The sequence below is a fragment of the Mesoplodon mirus genome, assembly GCF_964341445.2.
Source record: "Mesoplodon mirus genome assembly, chromosome: 5".
Lineage (NCBI taxonomy): Eukaryota > Metazoa > Chordata > Mammalia > Artiodactyla > Ziphiidae > Mesoplodon > Mesoplodon mirus.
Genome location: NC_138980.1, coordinates 120348603 through 120365662, shown reverse-complemented (window position 1 = coordinate 120365662; position 17060 = coordinate 120348603). Strand labels below are relative to the sequence as shown.

At 36.7% G+C, this 17060-nt stretch overlaps 2 protein-coding genes across 5 annotated transcripts in view; both read left to right on the top strand.

The window, feature by feature from the left end:
- The window catches only part of ZFYVE16 (zinc finger FYVE-type containing 16), a 55582-nt gene extending 52928 nt beyond the window's left edge, over positions 1–2654 (top strand). For all 3 annotated transcript variants that reach the window (XM_082624085.1, XM_082624086.1, XM_082624084.1), the window contains one exon: positions 372–2654. In XM_082624085.1, the coding sequence (XP_082480211.1) occupies positions 372–533 (162 nt within the window). In that variant the 3' untranslated portion in view covers positions 534–2654. The remainder of the gene's footprint in view (positions 1–371) is intronic.
- Positions 2655–10341: 7687 nt separating this feature from the next.
- Positions 10342–17060, top strand: part of FAM151B (family with sequence similarity 151 member B) — a 33430-nt gene continuing 26711 nt past the window's right edge. The window contains exon 1 of one of the 2 annotated variants that reach the window (XR_014294035.1): positions 10342–10506. Coding sequence is in view for 1 of the 2 variants with exons in the window: in XM_082620996.1 (XP_082477122.1) it covers positions 10482–10506 (25 nt within the window). In the remaining variant the exon portion in view is untranslated. The remainder of the gene's footprint in view (positions 10507–17060) is intronic. The other variant, XM_082620996.1, reaches the window with a different exon arrangement.

Below are 17060 nucleotides of genomic sequence, written 5' to 3'. Positions count from 1 at the left end.
GATAAATTCAAAATATTTTTAAGTAGATCTTTTTTTAAATACCAAGGGGTTTTTATTTAAGTCATGTTGACAGTTATTCAAAACCTTGGTCCGCCAATGTGTTTACATGTTCATTGAGAAGAAACCTGAAGTATGAAGTAGTGGCAATTTTATTTTCATAGTATCTGTGGACGGGACAATTATAATTTATGTAGTAGATAGAAGAAATAAAGGGGAATGTAAAACATTATTTTATGAACAAAATATCAAGTATTTTCTTAACGTGCTTAAATTGAATGATATTCTTAAATAGTTTATTTTATATTCATCTGCTGAACTAAACAAGATTGCTCACTTTCTAGGGTTGACTCATCAAGATTTTTTTTTTCCAGGTTGAATTTCAGGCAGGATCTGAAGGCCAACTTCTTCCTCAGCATTATCTAAATGATCTTGATAGTGCTCTAATCCCTGTGATCCACGGTGGGACCTCCAACTCTACTAGTTTACCATTAGAAATAGAATTAGTATTTTTTATTATTGAAAATCTTTTTTAGTGAAAGGACGTGAGTCGTATTATATTGCAAACTGATTTGTTAAAACTAACTCCAGCACTAAAGCTGAAATGCCACAAACACTAAAAGTAAATATGTTTGATATTTGAAACATGTTAAGCTTTGCTTTTTAGGCAGGAATGATCTTTTAAAAATCATTAGCACAATATTAAATATCCAAAAGCTTAAAAGATGCACAGTTTTTGAAGCTTTACACTTTACAAGTACTGAAGAAGACAAGGATTTCTTCTGTCTTTAAAAAATTTGTAGCATTTAACTGTGTTATTTAAATGCTAAGCCAAAGTATCTGCATTTAGGTATACCTCTTTATGCCAAGAATGATTTTAATGAAGGCTCTTTTCAGATGTAAGCTTATGAAGGAACTACCTTTTTTGTTTATATGCCAGTTAAATTACTGGTTTCTAAAGTCTGTTAAAAATGTATTTCAATGGCACAGACCAGTTTCCAGATCTTACACTTATATGGTAATTCTTTGAATAAGGCAGATAACTTATTTGTATAATTGGAGTGGAGACCTACCTCCATGATTAGATAAACTGATTGTTTGCATTAAAATCAGAATTTTGCCTTTTTTCTTTTCAAATTATTATTTTATATATACCTATATGGTTTTCTCTTTATTAAATGGGTATTCTTAAAGTAATTGTGGGTGCTTCAGGATTTTGTGCTTCTATAATTAAGTATATTGTTTTTATAGCGAGAACATGTGATTTGGTATGTGTTTTATAAATCTTTAATAATTTATAAATAGGTAATATTTTTGTATTGCAGTGCATTATTTTTCCTCCTTTCCTTCCAAAGTATACCACTGTATATACCACTTCTAAGAGTGACTGACGACAGGGCAGATGACCCTTGAAGTAGTCATTATGTAGCAATAAATGAAGCCTGAAACAGGTGTTTTTTTAACTTCTTTAAACCTTAAAAGTTTCTTGGCAAGCCTACATATTTTCATTGACACCAATGTATTAAATATAAATTTTAATGAACTACTTACTTTTGCATATTTTAAATTCTTTATATGGTAGTTATTTTTTATAACAGGATATTAACATAAGTTAAATTCTATGTATTTGAAACTGTTACAGAACTTTCTTCTTTACTTCAAATAGAAAGAAATTTTTAAAGTACGTTGTGTTAAAAAAAGTAATGGTCATATTTTAGTTAATCCTGTCATTTAACTTATTTAAAATAATAATCATTATTTTAATGCTTTTTTTATTCTAATGTGGAATATATATGTTTTTGTATCAAAAACACTCCTGTGTCTCAAGAAAAAGAAACTACACTAAATAGCCCTGTTTTAAGAAAGTATTTATGAAGCATCTCAACCTGAAGATGAAGTCAGGGTTATAACTCAGGTTCTTAGGTCTCAGGCTAGGAAAAAACTGAGAATTTGAATCAGTTTGGTCATATGATTCCTACTGAATCACATCTGTAGTACTAGCTAAAGACACAGCATGGAGGAAAATATCAGTCTTTTGGAAGTAACTACTTTATAAACAATGTAAAGTGTTGCAGACATTAAATAAAATTAAGCAACATGTAATAACTTGTGAAATTTGTTGACATCATAAGCAATTGCATATCTAACTCAATTTGTTTTCTTTATATTTTTGTTTATTTTGCAGTATAAGTTAAGGGCACAATCTATGAATACTGAAGTTACTTTAAAATAACCAGAAGGTAGAGGACTCTTCCCATGATGGGATAGCTTTGGATTTGTTTCCCTAAAGTCTCTACATTTAATAAAAATTGGAGTTACCTTTGGAGGCACGTTTTAAAGTATTCTTTGTAGATGTACAATATGTTTCTGAATGCATTTGGTCATGTTCTTCCCATTGATAATTTAAAATTTTAATTTTTTTAAAGGTGAAGAAATAGAATGGTTCTTTGTACTCAGTCTGCAATGATCTATTTTTGGTCTATGCCTTTTAAGAATACTGTCTTTCCAGAATTTTGAAATATTAAGTAAAATTTAGCCCATTTGCTTTTGCAGCAATCCAGCAGACTTAGTATATGCATATATGCTTTCTATACGCAGAGCACTTTAGTAGGCTTCATTGATTGAAAGATGAATAAAATAGTTCTTTCCCTCTTGGAGATGAATGTGTGAAGCAGATAATTAACAAAGTAAAAGTAGTTGCTAAAATAGAGATATGACTTCTGAGTAGCTGGTTGGAAAACAATCCAGGAGGATAGCCATACCAGTAATGAGAAGGTGTGGGCGTTAAACTTGTCTAGGCAAGAGCTGAAAATCTGAAGAGTCAGTAATATGTCAAAACATTCAACTTTCCCTTTTAAGGCAATTTACTTTAAAGAGTCTTCTGTGTTGTGTGAATATCTTACCTTATGTAATCATAAAAGTCATAATCATAAAAATCATAATTTAATCATAAAAGTAGTAGCCTGACTATGGTGTCTCAATTGCCTAAGTTTATAACAGCCTAGATTTAAATATTGTTTTATAAGTAAAGAATACAACTCTTCTTTTTTTTAAAGTAATATAACTTTGATAACTTGACTCAAATTTTAAAAGAAAATATCTTGAAATAAACCGGAAACCTCTAAACAGTCCTAGGTTTTAATTTTTTTCTTTGTGATTAAAAAAAATGCTTCATATGTGTAATATATAAACATTCAAAAATCAGAAAGAAATGTTAAAAACTTAATATAAGCCTTACTACCCACCTTGTATGCATCTACCTTGTTCTTCTCACTCTCCAATCTCAATAAGAAGTGATTTTTATTATTGTGTATCTTTCCAAGGTTTAGGTGCAGTAGCAGCAAATATATTTTTATTACCTCCCCTCATTTTTTATACAAAATATAGTGCGCTGTTTACACTGAAGAACACAATGTCATCTCAATTACTTTGATTTATGTGGCTTCTATTTAGAATCTTAAAGTTTTCACTGCTTCTCCACCCACTGTGTAATTGATAAAAGCAATCTTAATTGCAGAAAAGCAAGAAGAAAATCTATTACTGGAATTATGACCATATGTTTCCATAGGAGGACTGTTTTTCTTGTAACAAATTTTTATGAAAATATTTGCAATGTTATTTTTTATTTGAGCTATATTTAAAACCTTTATTTTTTTTCCTACCCAACACTAAGCCTCACCATCTAAATTTATCTTTTACCACTTAATTGACATTGGTGTTCTTTTTGGTTTTTTTTTACATCAGATTTTTAGTAGTTTTAAATCTTCTCTTTATATTCTGTGTTTTGGATTTAGCTTGGAATGATACACAATTTAATATTTAACACCTTTTGGGAAACATTTTCTGTATTTGCATTGATAAAATTACAGCCATATTTTCATGCTTTTTACAAATGAAGAAATAGGACTAATTCAAGAGCTTTATTATGAACCTCCAAATATAGTAAAGTTTTTCTTTCTTTCTTTTTTTGTTCTTTTGGTAAAATAAGGTGCTCACCAGCTTCCAAGATAGCCCACAATGATCCCTGCCTCTTGGTTATTCACACCCTTGTGTAGTCACCTCCCACACTGTACCACTGTTGGTCTTTGTGACCAACAGAATATGGAAGAAGGGATGGGATGTCATTTCCAATATTATGTTATAAAAGGTTCTATGGCTGCCATCTTTGGTGTATTTCTCCCCACTCACTGTCTTCATTTCATCCCTCTCTCCCCACCTCTCCTTCCCTGTCTGTCTGTCTCTTTCTCTTTCTCCTTCTCTTTCTACTGAGTCACTCATTCTTGGGGAAGCCAGCTGCCAGGCAAGTGGAAGGGGATCCTCCAACCCAGTCAAGCCTTCAGACTGCAGCCCCAGCCACAGTTTGACTGTAGCCTCATGAGAATCACCCAACTAAGCCTTTCTCAGATTTCTGAATCTCAGATATAAATATCTGTTGTTTTAAGCTGCTAAATTTTCTGGTGGTTTATTACATGAAGCAACTAATATTAGCTAACTAAAACAAGATACCTATATCTTAGAGCAGCTATAAGTACAAATTTCTAAAAAAAAAAAAAGATTAATTGCTCTGAAAAAATTAAGCATAGTTCTTATCAACATTTATGGATTCCACTCCACAAGTAGTATGTGCTAAATGCAGAGAATACCAAGAGAAAGAGTAGGGTTTGGCCATGTAGGAACAAAGACGCACTTGTGGGAAACTTCCTGTTTCTGGAAATTGCATGTTAGGATATTTAGAGCTGTGCCATTGATAAAAACAACCAAAGCTGATTAAAATACAAAAAGCATCTTAAAACATCAAAGAGATTTTTAAGACAGTATGGAACACCCAGTCCAAAAGTAAAGAGAAAAAAAGAAGTGAGCATGGGGCCCTAATACGACAGCCTAATGGGGTAAGGGGCACAGATACCAAAGTTCAAGGCCCACACAAGATGGTGAATCTAACAGGAATTGTGAATCTAACAGAAGAACTTCCCCACAGTAGGCTGAGACTCCCTCAAAGGGTTTTGGCCTTTAGATGAGGATGAATCAGAAATATAAATTATGTAAAATTGTAGCCAAGTTTAGAATTGCCTACATCACCCAAAGACTCTTAAGCATTTAACTTGCTTTAAGGTGGTCCCCCACACACACACAAACCAAAACAAACAAAAAGAACAGGCACATAAGGAAACTAGATTCCAGAGGCAAGAATTAGTAGAAACAGTTAAATTCATATAGTCTTAGGTATTACATTTATGCTTTCTGTGTTTAAAGAAATAAAGTCAAGTGTCAAATACCTGTAGAGAATTGGAAACTAAAAAGTGATGGAACTAATTTGGGAAGTAACTAAATACAAATGTTGCAAGAATATATAAAAACTGAACTTTAAAACTCAGTGATTAGGTTTAAAGGCAGAACAGAATATAACCAATTGGAAGGATTTATAAACTGGAATATAAATCAGGAGAAATTATCCAGAATGCAGCATGGAGAAACAAAAAGATGAAAAGATGGAAAAAACGAGACATATAGAGGATACAGTGAGAATTCCCAACATCTGCTTAATTAGCTGCAGAAGGAGAGGGGAGGGTAGAACAGAACAAATATTTTTAGATATCATGTAGACTTTTAAAAATTGATGAAATACATGACTCTACAGATTCAAGAAGTTAAACAAATTCCAAACAGAATAAATAAAAAGGAATCTACACATAGGCACTTTAAAATAGGAACTGCCAGCTGGCAGTCTGCTCTCTCTAGTCAGAGGACAGTCTGCTCTCTCTAGTCAGAGGACAGTCTGCTCTCTCTAGTCAGAGGACAGAGAAGGGGGTTGGGGGACTATGAGACAGAATCCTTTTGAATTTACTTACTTTATTCCAGGAGAGCTGCAGAAAAACAGCAGCACCCCTCCCTCCCTACCATGTGTAAACCCTAAGGGGCAATGTGGACTTTTCCTGCCCTACCTAATCTAGAGACAGCAAAAAGGCAGCACCCCCCCTTCTCTACCCACTGTGCAATGGTGGCAGTCAGTGCAGGGCAGAACACTAGCAATGTTGTGGGGAAGCTAAAGCTCTGCCTTCTAGCCAGAACACCAAGAAGGGGTGATCTTAGAGCCAGAGAGTGTGGGGAAGATCATTGATAGGAGGGAATTGAAAAAAGGGAAACTCTAAATTTGTATATAAAATCCTGAGATCACCTCCACACTGTGCATGTGTGAAATTGACCAGAAGCAGCCAATCAAAGGTTTTGAAAACTGATCTACAGTATAGCTCACTATCCAGGTTTCAGACTAGCCACTGGGTGGTGCACAATTTGGGCAGATTAGAATGGTAGTGCAAAGTCACTGAGAACTAAATTTTTGGAACAATAGCCCACAGAAAGCAGGCCAGGATGTGTGGTGTGAACTAACTGGATTGACTGCCAGCTAAAACAAGACAAAACAAAAACACTCTCCTGAAGATTTAAACAGGACTGAGAATTTCATAATATTCAAAATATCCAGGAAATAATCGAAAATTATTCAAGATGCAAAACACTAGGGAAATCTAAGTAACTCTCAAGGGGAAAGACAATGAACAAAAACCAATTCTGAGGTAACCCAAGTGTTGGAATTATCAGAAAAAGACAAAAAAATTATTCTAATGAGGTTCTACAAAGCAAAGGTAAACATTATTGAAATGAATGGAAAGATAGACGTCTTCACCAAAGAAATCAAAGCTATAAAAAGAACCAAATGGAAATTTTAGAACTGAAGAATACAATAAAAAAATTACTGGAGATGATGGAAGAGTCAGTGAATTTGAAGATACATGAGTAGAAACTATCCAGTCTGAATAACAATGAAAAAAATAAGTGGAAAAAAATGAAGAGCTTCGAGGACATATGGGACAATATTAAAAAGGCTAATATTTGTGTCATAGGAGCTAGCTGAAAACTCCCAAAATCCCATGAGTCTGGGTTTTCATGATTCACTCAACCCTGTAAGTAAACACAGCTAATTGGATAAGTGGCAATAATGCCTGACAGATTTGTTAACTTAAAAAAGAAAATATTTAAGCAGCTAAAGGAACCAAGATATAAAGTAATTAAATTCTCAATCCTCAAAAACCCTTTAACTTCAAGCCTGAGGGCCATTTAAAATTCATTGAATTAGGGGCTTCCCTGGTGGCGCAGTGGTTGAGAGTCCGCCTGCCGAAGCAGGGGACACGGGCTCGCGCCCCGGTCCGGGAAGATCCCACATGCCGCAGAGCGGCTGGGCGCTGAGCCTGCGCGTCCGGAGCCTGTGCTCCGCAACGGGAGAGGCCACAACAGTGAGAGGCCCGCGTACCGCAAAAAAAAAAAAAAAAAAAAAAATTCATTGAATTAAATTAGTTTTTTGTTTGTTTTTAATCACAATTTAGGGAGTTAGTAGGATCCCTGGTTTTATCATTAAATTATGTGGAAGTAGGAATCCAGTGCAGAGACTCCCAATTTGGCAGATGACATTTAAACATATTTTGTCTGCTGAACTGCAGAATAAATCCAGGACAGGAATCAAAGTAAGTGGAAGCTATCAATGTAGGCATATTTAAAAAGAAATTTGAGGCAACCAGAGAGTAAAAATTGACTGCTTTATAGTTACGAGAATTTGCAACTGGGCTAGCAGAAAACTTGTCAATAACAAAACAGAAGCCAGAAAACTATAAAATATATACATTTAATATATATAAGTGCTAAGTGGAAAGTAAATTCTAAGGCTAGCTACACTCTTATTCAAGAGTGAATTGTATGTACTGAATCAAAGGTCACCCACAGATGACCTCATCTTATTCCACTCCTCTAATACACATAATCTCACCACCTCTACCCAGATTGGGTTAATCAGAACTAATATTATACCATTAATTCCTCTTTAAATATGTCATCAAAAGCAGCTCCAAACTATCAGGTCAATGCCCATTTTTCACATTCTGATCTTCATAAGGCTCTGTACATCTTCTTTCTTCAGTGTACCATATACCCTTAACACATGAAACCCTTCCTTTGTGCAAAAAGATTAAAAGTAATTAGACAGGGCCTCCCTGGTGGCGCAGTGGTTGAGAGTCCGCCTGCCGATGCAGGGGATGCGGGTTCGTGCCCCGGTCTGGGAGGATCCCATATGCCGCGGAGCGGCTGGGCCCGTGGGCCATGGCCGCTGGGCCTGCGCATCCGGAGCCTGTGCTCCGCAACGGGAGAGGCCACAACAGTGAGAGGCCCGCATACCGCAAAAAGAAAAAAAAAAAAAAAAAAAAAAAAGTAATTAGACATATATTTGCTATAAAATTTTCCAAACACTCAAAAGTAGAGAAAATGGTATGATGAAACTCCATATACCCTACCTATAACAATCCTCAGATTCAACAATTATCAAGATTTTCCACTTTTGCTTCATCTATCTCTTTATTTCTTTGCTGGAGTATTTTCAAGCAAATCTTAGACATCATTATCTCATGCCACATATTCCACTATGTAGTTCTAAAAAATGGACAGTGAAGAGTAATTTTAATTGAGCCAGTTACTGTAAAAGCTATGAAAATATTGACCTAATACAGTTATCAATAGGCCATAAAAACTTTTGTACTGCAACTGATACGATCTAGAATGTGAAAAGACAACCTGCAAAATGGAAGAAAATATTTGTAAATCATATATCTGTTAAGGGACTTGTAGTCAGACTTTATAAAGAATTTTTACAATTCAACAAAACCTCCACAAATAACCTAATTTTAAAAATGTGCAAATAATTTGAATAGACACTCTCCAAAGAAAATATATAAAAAGCCAATAAGCACTTGAAAATATGTTCAACATTATTAGTCACTAGCGATATACAAATAACGACCACAATGAGGTGTTGCTTCGTATCCATTTGGATGACTATAAACAAACAGATAATAACAAGTATTGGTGAGGATGTGGAGAAATTGGAACCCTCATACACTGCTGGTGGGAATGTAAAATGTTGTATGTAGCTGCTTTGCAAAACTGGCACTTCCTCAAAAAGTTAAACATAGAGTTACCATATGAACCAGCAATTCCACTCCTATGTATATACCCAAGAGAAATGCATCTGCATAATTCCACACAGAATTTGTACAAGAATGTTTATAGCAGCCAAAATTCATTAGTTGCCAAAAAATGGAAACAATGCAACAGTCCATCCATTAATTGATGAATAGACAAATAAATGTATATGCAAATAATGGAAATTTGGCCACAAAAAAATTTAACAAAGTACTGATACATGCTACAATATGAACCTTGCAAACGTTATGCTAAGTGAAAGAAGCCAGTCATAAAACACTGTATACTGTATGATCCCATTTAAATGAAATGTCGAGAATGGGCAAATCCATAGAGACAGAAAGTGGATTAGTGGTTCCTTACGGTTGGGGAGAAAGGGGAGTGACTGCTTTGGATGATGAAAATGTTCTAAAATTGATGATGTGCTGGTTGCACAATTCTGTGACTACACTGAATTGTACCCTTTAAATGTATAACATTTTGTATCATTAGGAAATGCAGATCAAATTCAAGCCAATCAATTGTATATCTCAAGAAAGATTTTTTTTAAGGTCAATGAAGTCATTATAATTTAGTGTTTTCTGAAACTCAAGAAATCTTTTCGATTGAGCTTGAGAAAATCCAGAGCATACGGAAGCCTTATTGAAAACATATTGAAATAATTACAACTCGTCTGGAAAGACTTACGTATATTAAAATATGAAGAGTTGGGCGAGAAGGGCTACCATTTGTGCTGTGTGTGAGGTGATGTATTGTTATCCTAATTTTACAACTGACGGATTGAGTGGTATTAGAGTTACAGAACCAGAATATGGCAGTGCTGCATTGCTAATTCACGTCAGTCTGACTCCACTGGCGCTTTTTCCAGTCCCAGCTTGGCTGTGGAAAGGAGTTAAGGAGGGCAAAGAAGGCAGTGGGTGGGAGAATCCAGCTGCTAGGAGTGTTTCTGAGTGAAAACCGGTAGAGAAGTCAAGAAGGGAACAGAAAACTTCCAACTTATCACTTCAGTCTCCTTATGCAGAAACGCTAATTTTTATGGAGATAGGATTTCATGTCATTTTTTAGGATGCTACTAAAATTAAAAAGAGAAAATATATCCAATTTGGAAATTCGTACCCCACAGCAGCAACTTGGCGTCTCAACCCAGCTTCTGTCTTCCCTGACGCCGCGTTCTTTATTACTACTCATTTCCTGACTACCTTTCAAAGGAGCAACGCGCGCGACACTAGGACGCGAAAGCCATCCGGGAAGACCGCGGGCTGGCGAAACTCGAGCCGCCGCCTCTGCGCGTGCGCACCGCTCCTCGGCCCCTTCCGCCTCCGCTTCGGAAGTTCCTCCTAGGCGGCCGTCGGAGGCCACGGCAAGGTGTCTTCTCTGTAGAGTCGGGTTTTCTCGCCATCTGTGGCGGGTCTTCGGCGGCACCCACCGCTCAGCGCCTGCGCAGACTGAGGACCACGGTCACCATGACAGCGACCGCCGGGGCCCCTGGTAAGCGGGGCTCCCGAGTCTCCGGGTCTGGGAAGGTGCTCCACACAGTGGCTTGCAGTGGACGTTTTCTCCGGCCCGCTGCCGTGGTTGGGGGACCTTTGAGAGACTCCTCTGGCGGCACTCCTTCCTTTTCTGGATCTCGTGGTCCGCGTTCTTTACGTTCTCCCAGAATCAAGCGGCCGAGAGCCTTGGTTCCCGGCGTGGGCGGTAAAGAAAAGCTTTTGGGGTGGCAAAGAATGGCAAGAATATTCTGACATTTTGTAAAGGAGCTTTGTTTGTTTGTTTGTTTGTTTTAAGATCAGTTTTAGGTTCCTGGGAATATTGAGCGGAAGACACGGTGATTCTCCATATACCCCTACCTGACATACGCATAACTTCCCCACATCAGCCTCCGCCACCAGAGTGGTACTTTTGTTACAATTGTGAGCCTACACTGATGCATCGTAATTACCCAAAGTCCATACTTTACATTAGGGTTCACTCTTGGTGGTGTACGGTCTGTGGGTTTAAACAAATGTATAATGAATGACACGTTCCATGGTAGGGTATCATACAAAATAGTTCCACCATCCTAAAAATCCTTTGTGCTCTACCGACTTATCCTCCTCCCCCCAACCCCTGACAACCACTGATCTTTTTACTGTCTCCATAGTTTTGTCTTTTCCAGAATGTCATGTAGTTGGAATTACACAGTATGTAGCCTTTTCACATTGGCTTTTTTTCACTTAGTAATATGCGTTTAAGCTTTCCGGGGAAAGACACGGGTCTTTTCATGGCTTGAGAGCTCATTCCTTTTTAGAGAGCAATAATATTCTGTTGTCTTGGTGTACCACGGTTTATCCATTCACCTACTGAAGGATATCTTGGTTGCTTACAAGTTTCAACAATTATAAATAAAGCTGCTGTAAACATAAGCGTGCAGGTTTTTGTATGGACATAAGTTTTCAACTCTTTTGAGTAAATATCAAGGTGTATGATTGCCGGATTGTATGGTAGGAGTATGTTTAATTTTGTAAGGAACTGCCAAGCTCTCTTTTAAAGTGGCCGTACCATTTTGCATTCCCACCCCCAATGAATGAGAATTCCTGTTACTCCACATCCTCACCAGCATTTGATATATCACTGTTCCGGATTTTGGCCATTTTAATAGGTGTGTAGTTATACCCTGTTGTTTTAATGTGTTTCTCTGATGACATGGATGTGGAGCACCTTTTCATATACTTGCCATCCGTCTATCTTCTTTGGTAAGGTGTCTGTTAAGGTCTTTGGTCCGTTTTTTAATGGGGTTGTTTTCTTATTGTTGAGTTTTAAGAGTTCTTTATATACTTAGGATAATAGTCCTTTATCATATGTGTCTTTTGCAAATATTTTCTCCCAGTCTGTGGCTTGTCTTTTCATTCTCTTGATGTTACGTTTTGCAGAGCAGAAGTTTTTCATTTTAATGAAGTCCAGCTTATCCATTATTTCTTTCATGGATGGTGCCTTTGGTGTTGTATCTAAAAGGTCATTGCTGTGACGTGACCATAGATAAAAAAATCTATGAAGGTCATGTAGATTTTCTCCTATATTATCTTCTAGGAGTTTTATCGTTTTGTATTTTACACTTAGGTTTATGATCCATATTGAGTTAATTTTTGTGAAGGTATGACGTCTATGTCTAGATTCCTTTTCTGCATGTGAACGTTCAGTTGTTCCAGCACCATTTGTTGAAAAAGCTGTCTTTGTTCCATTGTATTGCCTTTGTTCCTTCATCAAAGATCAGTTAACTCTATTTATGTGGGTCTATTTTGGGACTCTCTGTTCTGTTCCATTGATCTATTTGTCTATTCTTTCACCAAAACCACACTATCTTAATTACTGTAGCTTTATAGTAAGTTTTGATGTTGGATAGAGTCATCACTTCATTCTTCTCCTTCAATATTATGTTGACTATTCTGGGTTTTTTGCCCTCCACATACACTTTAGAATCAGTTAGTCGATATCCACAAATTAACTTGGTGGGATTTTGATTGGAATTGCTTGAATCTATAGATCAAGTTGGGAAGAACTAACATCTTGACAATATTGAGTCTTCCTATCCATGAACATGGACTATCTCTCCATTTATTTAGTTCTTCTTTGATTTCATTCATCAGAGTAGTTGTCCTCATGTTGATCTTGTACATATTTTGTTAGGTTTATACCTAAGTATTTTGGTTTTGTGGGTTTAATGTAAATGTGTAAATTGTGTTTTCATTTCAAATTCCACGTTCACTGCTGGTAAATAGGAAAGCAATTGACTCTTGTGTATTAAACTTGAATCCTTCAACCTTGCTATAATCACTTGTTAATTCCAGGAGGTTTTTTTTTTTTTTTTTTTTTTTTTTTGCAGTACACCGGCCTCTTATTGTCGTGGCCTCTCCTGTTGCTGAGCACAGGCTCCGGATGCACAGGCTCAGCGGCCATGGCTCATGGGCCTAGCCGCTCCACGGCATGTGGGATCTTCCCGGACCAGGGAACGAACCTGTGTCCCCTGCATCGGCAGGCAGACTCTCAACCACTGCACCACCAGGGAAGCCCAATTCCAGGAGTTTTTGTGTTGATTCTTTTGGATTCTCTGCATAGACAACCATATCTTTGTGAACAAAGCAGTTTCATTTCTTCTTCCCAGTATGTACACCTTTTATTTCTTTTTGTTGTCTTAGTGCATTAGCTGGTACTTCCAGTATAATGTTGAAAAGGAGTGGCGAGGAGGGAGGAGTATTACCTTTTGAGATCTTGGTTGAAATGAAAGGAATGTGACATTTACCTGACCCATAATTTCAGCAGATGAAATGAGGAATAGTTTGAGCAGTCCTATTCCTCTTTGGCAATTGGGTGAGGATAGGAAATGTAGACAAAGTGATGTGTCCAAGCATTATTCCAGCTTTTTTTTATGTAGCCTTTAGAAGCTGGTAATTAGTGTGTCTCTGTTGTTTGACCCCAGAGCTAGAGGTGGGTTTCTTTTTTTTCACTTTTTAAAAATTGAAGTATAGTTGATTACAGTGTTGTGCCATTCTTTGCTGTACAGCAAAGTGACTCATTTATACACATATATACATTCTTTTTTTATATTCTTTTCCATTATGGTTTATCCCAGGAGATTGCATATAGTTCCCTGTGCTATACAGTAGGACCTTGTTTATCCATTCTAAATGTAATAGTTTGCATCTACCAACCCCAAACTCCCAGTCCATCCCTCTCCCTCCCCCCTCCCCCTTGGCAACCACAAATCTGATCTCTATGTCTGAGTCTGTTTCTGTTTTGTAGATAGGTTCATTTGTGCTATATTTTAGATTCCATGTATAAGTGATGTCATATGGTATTTGCCTTTCTCTTTCTGACTTACTTCATTTAGTGTGATAATCTCTAGTTGCATCCATGTTGCTGCAAACGGCATTATTTCATTCTTTTTAAAAAAAATAAATTTATTTATTTATTTTAAATTTTATTTTATTTTTGGCTGCGTTGGTCTTTGCTGCTGCACACAGGCTTTCTCTAGTTGCGGCCAGCAGGGACCACTCTTTGTTGCGGTGCACGGGCTTCTCAGTGCAGTGGGTTCTCCTGCTGCGGAGCACGGGCTCCAGGCGCACAGGCTTCAGTAGTTGTGGTACAAGGGCTCAGTAGTTGTGGCTCACAGTCTCTAGAGCACAGGCTCAGTAGTTGTGGAACACGGGCTTAGTTGCTCCACGGCATGTGGGATCTTCCCGGACCAGGGCTCGAACCCATGTCCCGTGCATTGGCAGGCAGATTCTTAACCACTGCGCCACCAGGGAAGCCCTATTTCATTCTTTTTTTATGGCTGAGTAGTATTCCATTGTATACATGTACCACATCTTCTTTATCCATTCATCTGTCAATGGACATTTAGGTTGTTTCCATGTCTTGGCTATTGTAAATAGTGCTGCTATGAACATAGGGGTGCATGTATCTTTTTGAGTTATAGTTTTGTCTGGGTATACGCCCAGGAATGGGATTGCAGGATCATGTAGTAATTCTGTTCTTAGTTTTCTGAGGAACCTCCATACTGCTGCACCAACTTATATTCCCACCAACAGTGTAAGAGGGTTCCCTTTTCTCTATACCCTCTCCAGCACTTGTTATTTGTAGACTTTTAATGATGACCATTCTGACTGGTGTGAGATGGTACCTCATTGTAGTTTTGATTTGCATTTCTCTAATAATTAGTAACATTGAGCATCTTTTCATGTGAGTATTGGCAATCTGTATGTCTTCTTTGGAGAAATGTCTATTAAGGTCTTCTGCCCATTTTTTGATTGGGTTGTTCATTTTTTGTTGTTGAGTTGTATGAGCTTATTGTATATTTTGGATATTAACCCCTTGTTAGTCGCATCATTTGCAAGTATTTTCTCCCATTCCGTGGGTTGTCTTTTCACTTTTTTTTATGGTTTCCTTTGCTGTGCAAAACAGTTAGAGGTGTTTTAAGCTGGGCAGTTCTACTCCAGAAGGTTACAGTATCTTTTACATAAACATAAGTAGTCACATCAGACAGTTTTGGTAATACATTCTTTTTTCAGTTTAAAATTTTTCCTGATTGTAAACATAATACATGCTCATTATAGAATATTTATACAGTAAAGTATATTGAAATAGGAAAACAATTTACATAGTGCCCATATTCAGAGATAGTTAACCATTAGTTAACTTTTTGGTATATTTTCTGACAATCCTGACTTTTAAGAAAATATAGGGAATTCCCTGGTGGTCCAATGATTAGGACTCTGCACTTCCCCTGCAGGAAGCCTGGGTTTGATCCCTGGTGGGGGAACTAAGATCCCATAAGCCATGTGACATGGCCAAAAAAAGATACATATAGTTAAGATTGTAGTATACATGCTACCATATACTGTGTTCTCATTTTTGTTCTTCTCCCACTTTTTTTTTAACATACAAACTAGTTTTTTAGAGCATTAGTTTTTAGTGGCTTAGAACAACACAAATTTATTATCTTATAATTCAGGCGGCCAGAAGTCTGAAATGGGTCTCAGCTAAAAATCAGTGTCAGCATGGCTGCATTCCTTCTAGAGGCTCTAGGGGAGAATCAGTGTCCTTGCCTTTTACTATCCTCTAGAGACTGCTTGAATTCCTTGGCTCATGGTCTCATCCTCCATTTTCAAAGCCAGCAGTTGCTGGTCAAGTCTTTCTCACATTGCGTCACACCAACACTAACTCTCCTGCCTTCCCTTTCACTTACAAGGATCTTATAAGATGCTTAATGTGATTAAATTAGGCTCACCTGGATAATCCAAGCTCAGAGTCAACTGATTAGCAACTTTAATTGCACATGTAACTTTAATTCGCCCTTGCTGTGTAACAACGTATTCACAGTTCACAGATTAGGATATAGACATCGTGGAGCGGGGGGTGGGGGTGGGGTGGGGGGATCATTATTCTTCCTACTGCAGTACCTATACATATTGTTCTCCCCCTTGCTTTTTTCTCACTTAACATATCTTTGAGATTATTCTATATTACACATATGGATCTGCCTCATTCTTACTAATGGCTGCATTGTGTTCCATTGCATGGATATACCATAATTTATTTAGTGAATTCACTGTTGCTGAATATTTAGGTTATTTTCACTCTTTTGCTGTTACAAACAATGCTGCAATAAATATCCTTATATCAAATGTGTCATTTCTTACATATTACAAGCATATTTGTCAATGGGATAAGTTTATGAAAGTGGAATTTCTGGGTCAAAGGGTAGATGTATTTTTCCTTTTTTTCTTTTTTTTTTTACATTTTCTTTTTTTAAAACTTAAAAAAAATCTTTATCAAGATATACTTTGTATACCATACAATTCACTCATTTAAGGCATAGAATTCATTGGTTTTTAGTATATTCAGAGTTGTGTAACCATCACCACAATCAATTTCAGAGCAATTTCATCACCACAGAAAGATGTAAAAATTAGGGGAGGTCACATATAGGAACTCTCTACTTTTTGCTCAGTTTTTTCTATAAACCTGAAACTGCTCCCACTAAAAGTCTTAATTTTTAAAAATTACGAGTAATTTTGCCTTTCTCCTGGCCCTATTTTCAGAATAACAGTTTACTTAAAATAGTGATAATACCCTAGATTATAGGTAAGTAGAGTCTGAAATTCTGTGTATATGGAAAGATATATACAGTTGTGGCTAAGTGTAAGGTACAGTTTCACCCATTAACTGGGCAAGGAGAACTTTTTGCTTCAAATGTTTTTAATTTCTGGAATCATGATATTTTATTATTAATCTGCAAGTTACCCTTATAAAAATTTTGAATTCAGTGTGTTTAGTTGGAAGGTGTCAAGGATACATCTAGCATGCACTATTAACTAACATTTAGTTTTTTTATGGTAACATGCATGATTACCATTTCTGTGAGATTTTTGGCATATCTCAAAAACTTCATTTTTAACAGCCACATCAATTACATATTTTATCATGAGGATATACTGTGATTTAATTTTTCCCATTGTTGGACATTTCTGTTTTAGCCAGTAGTTACTGTACCTTTTTAAGATGCC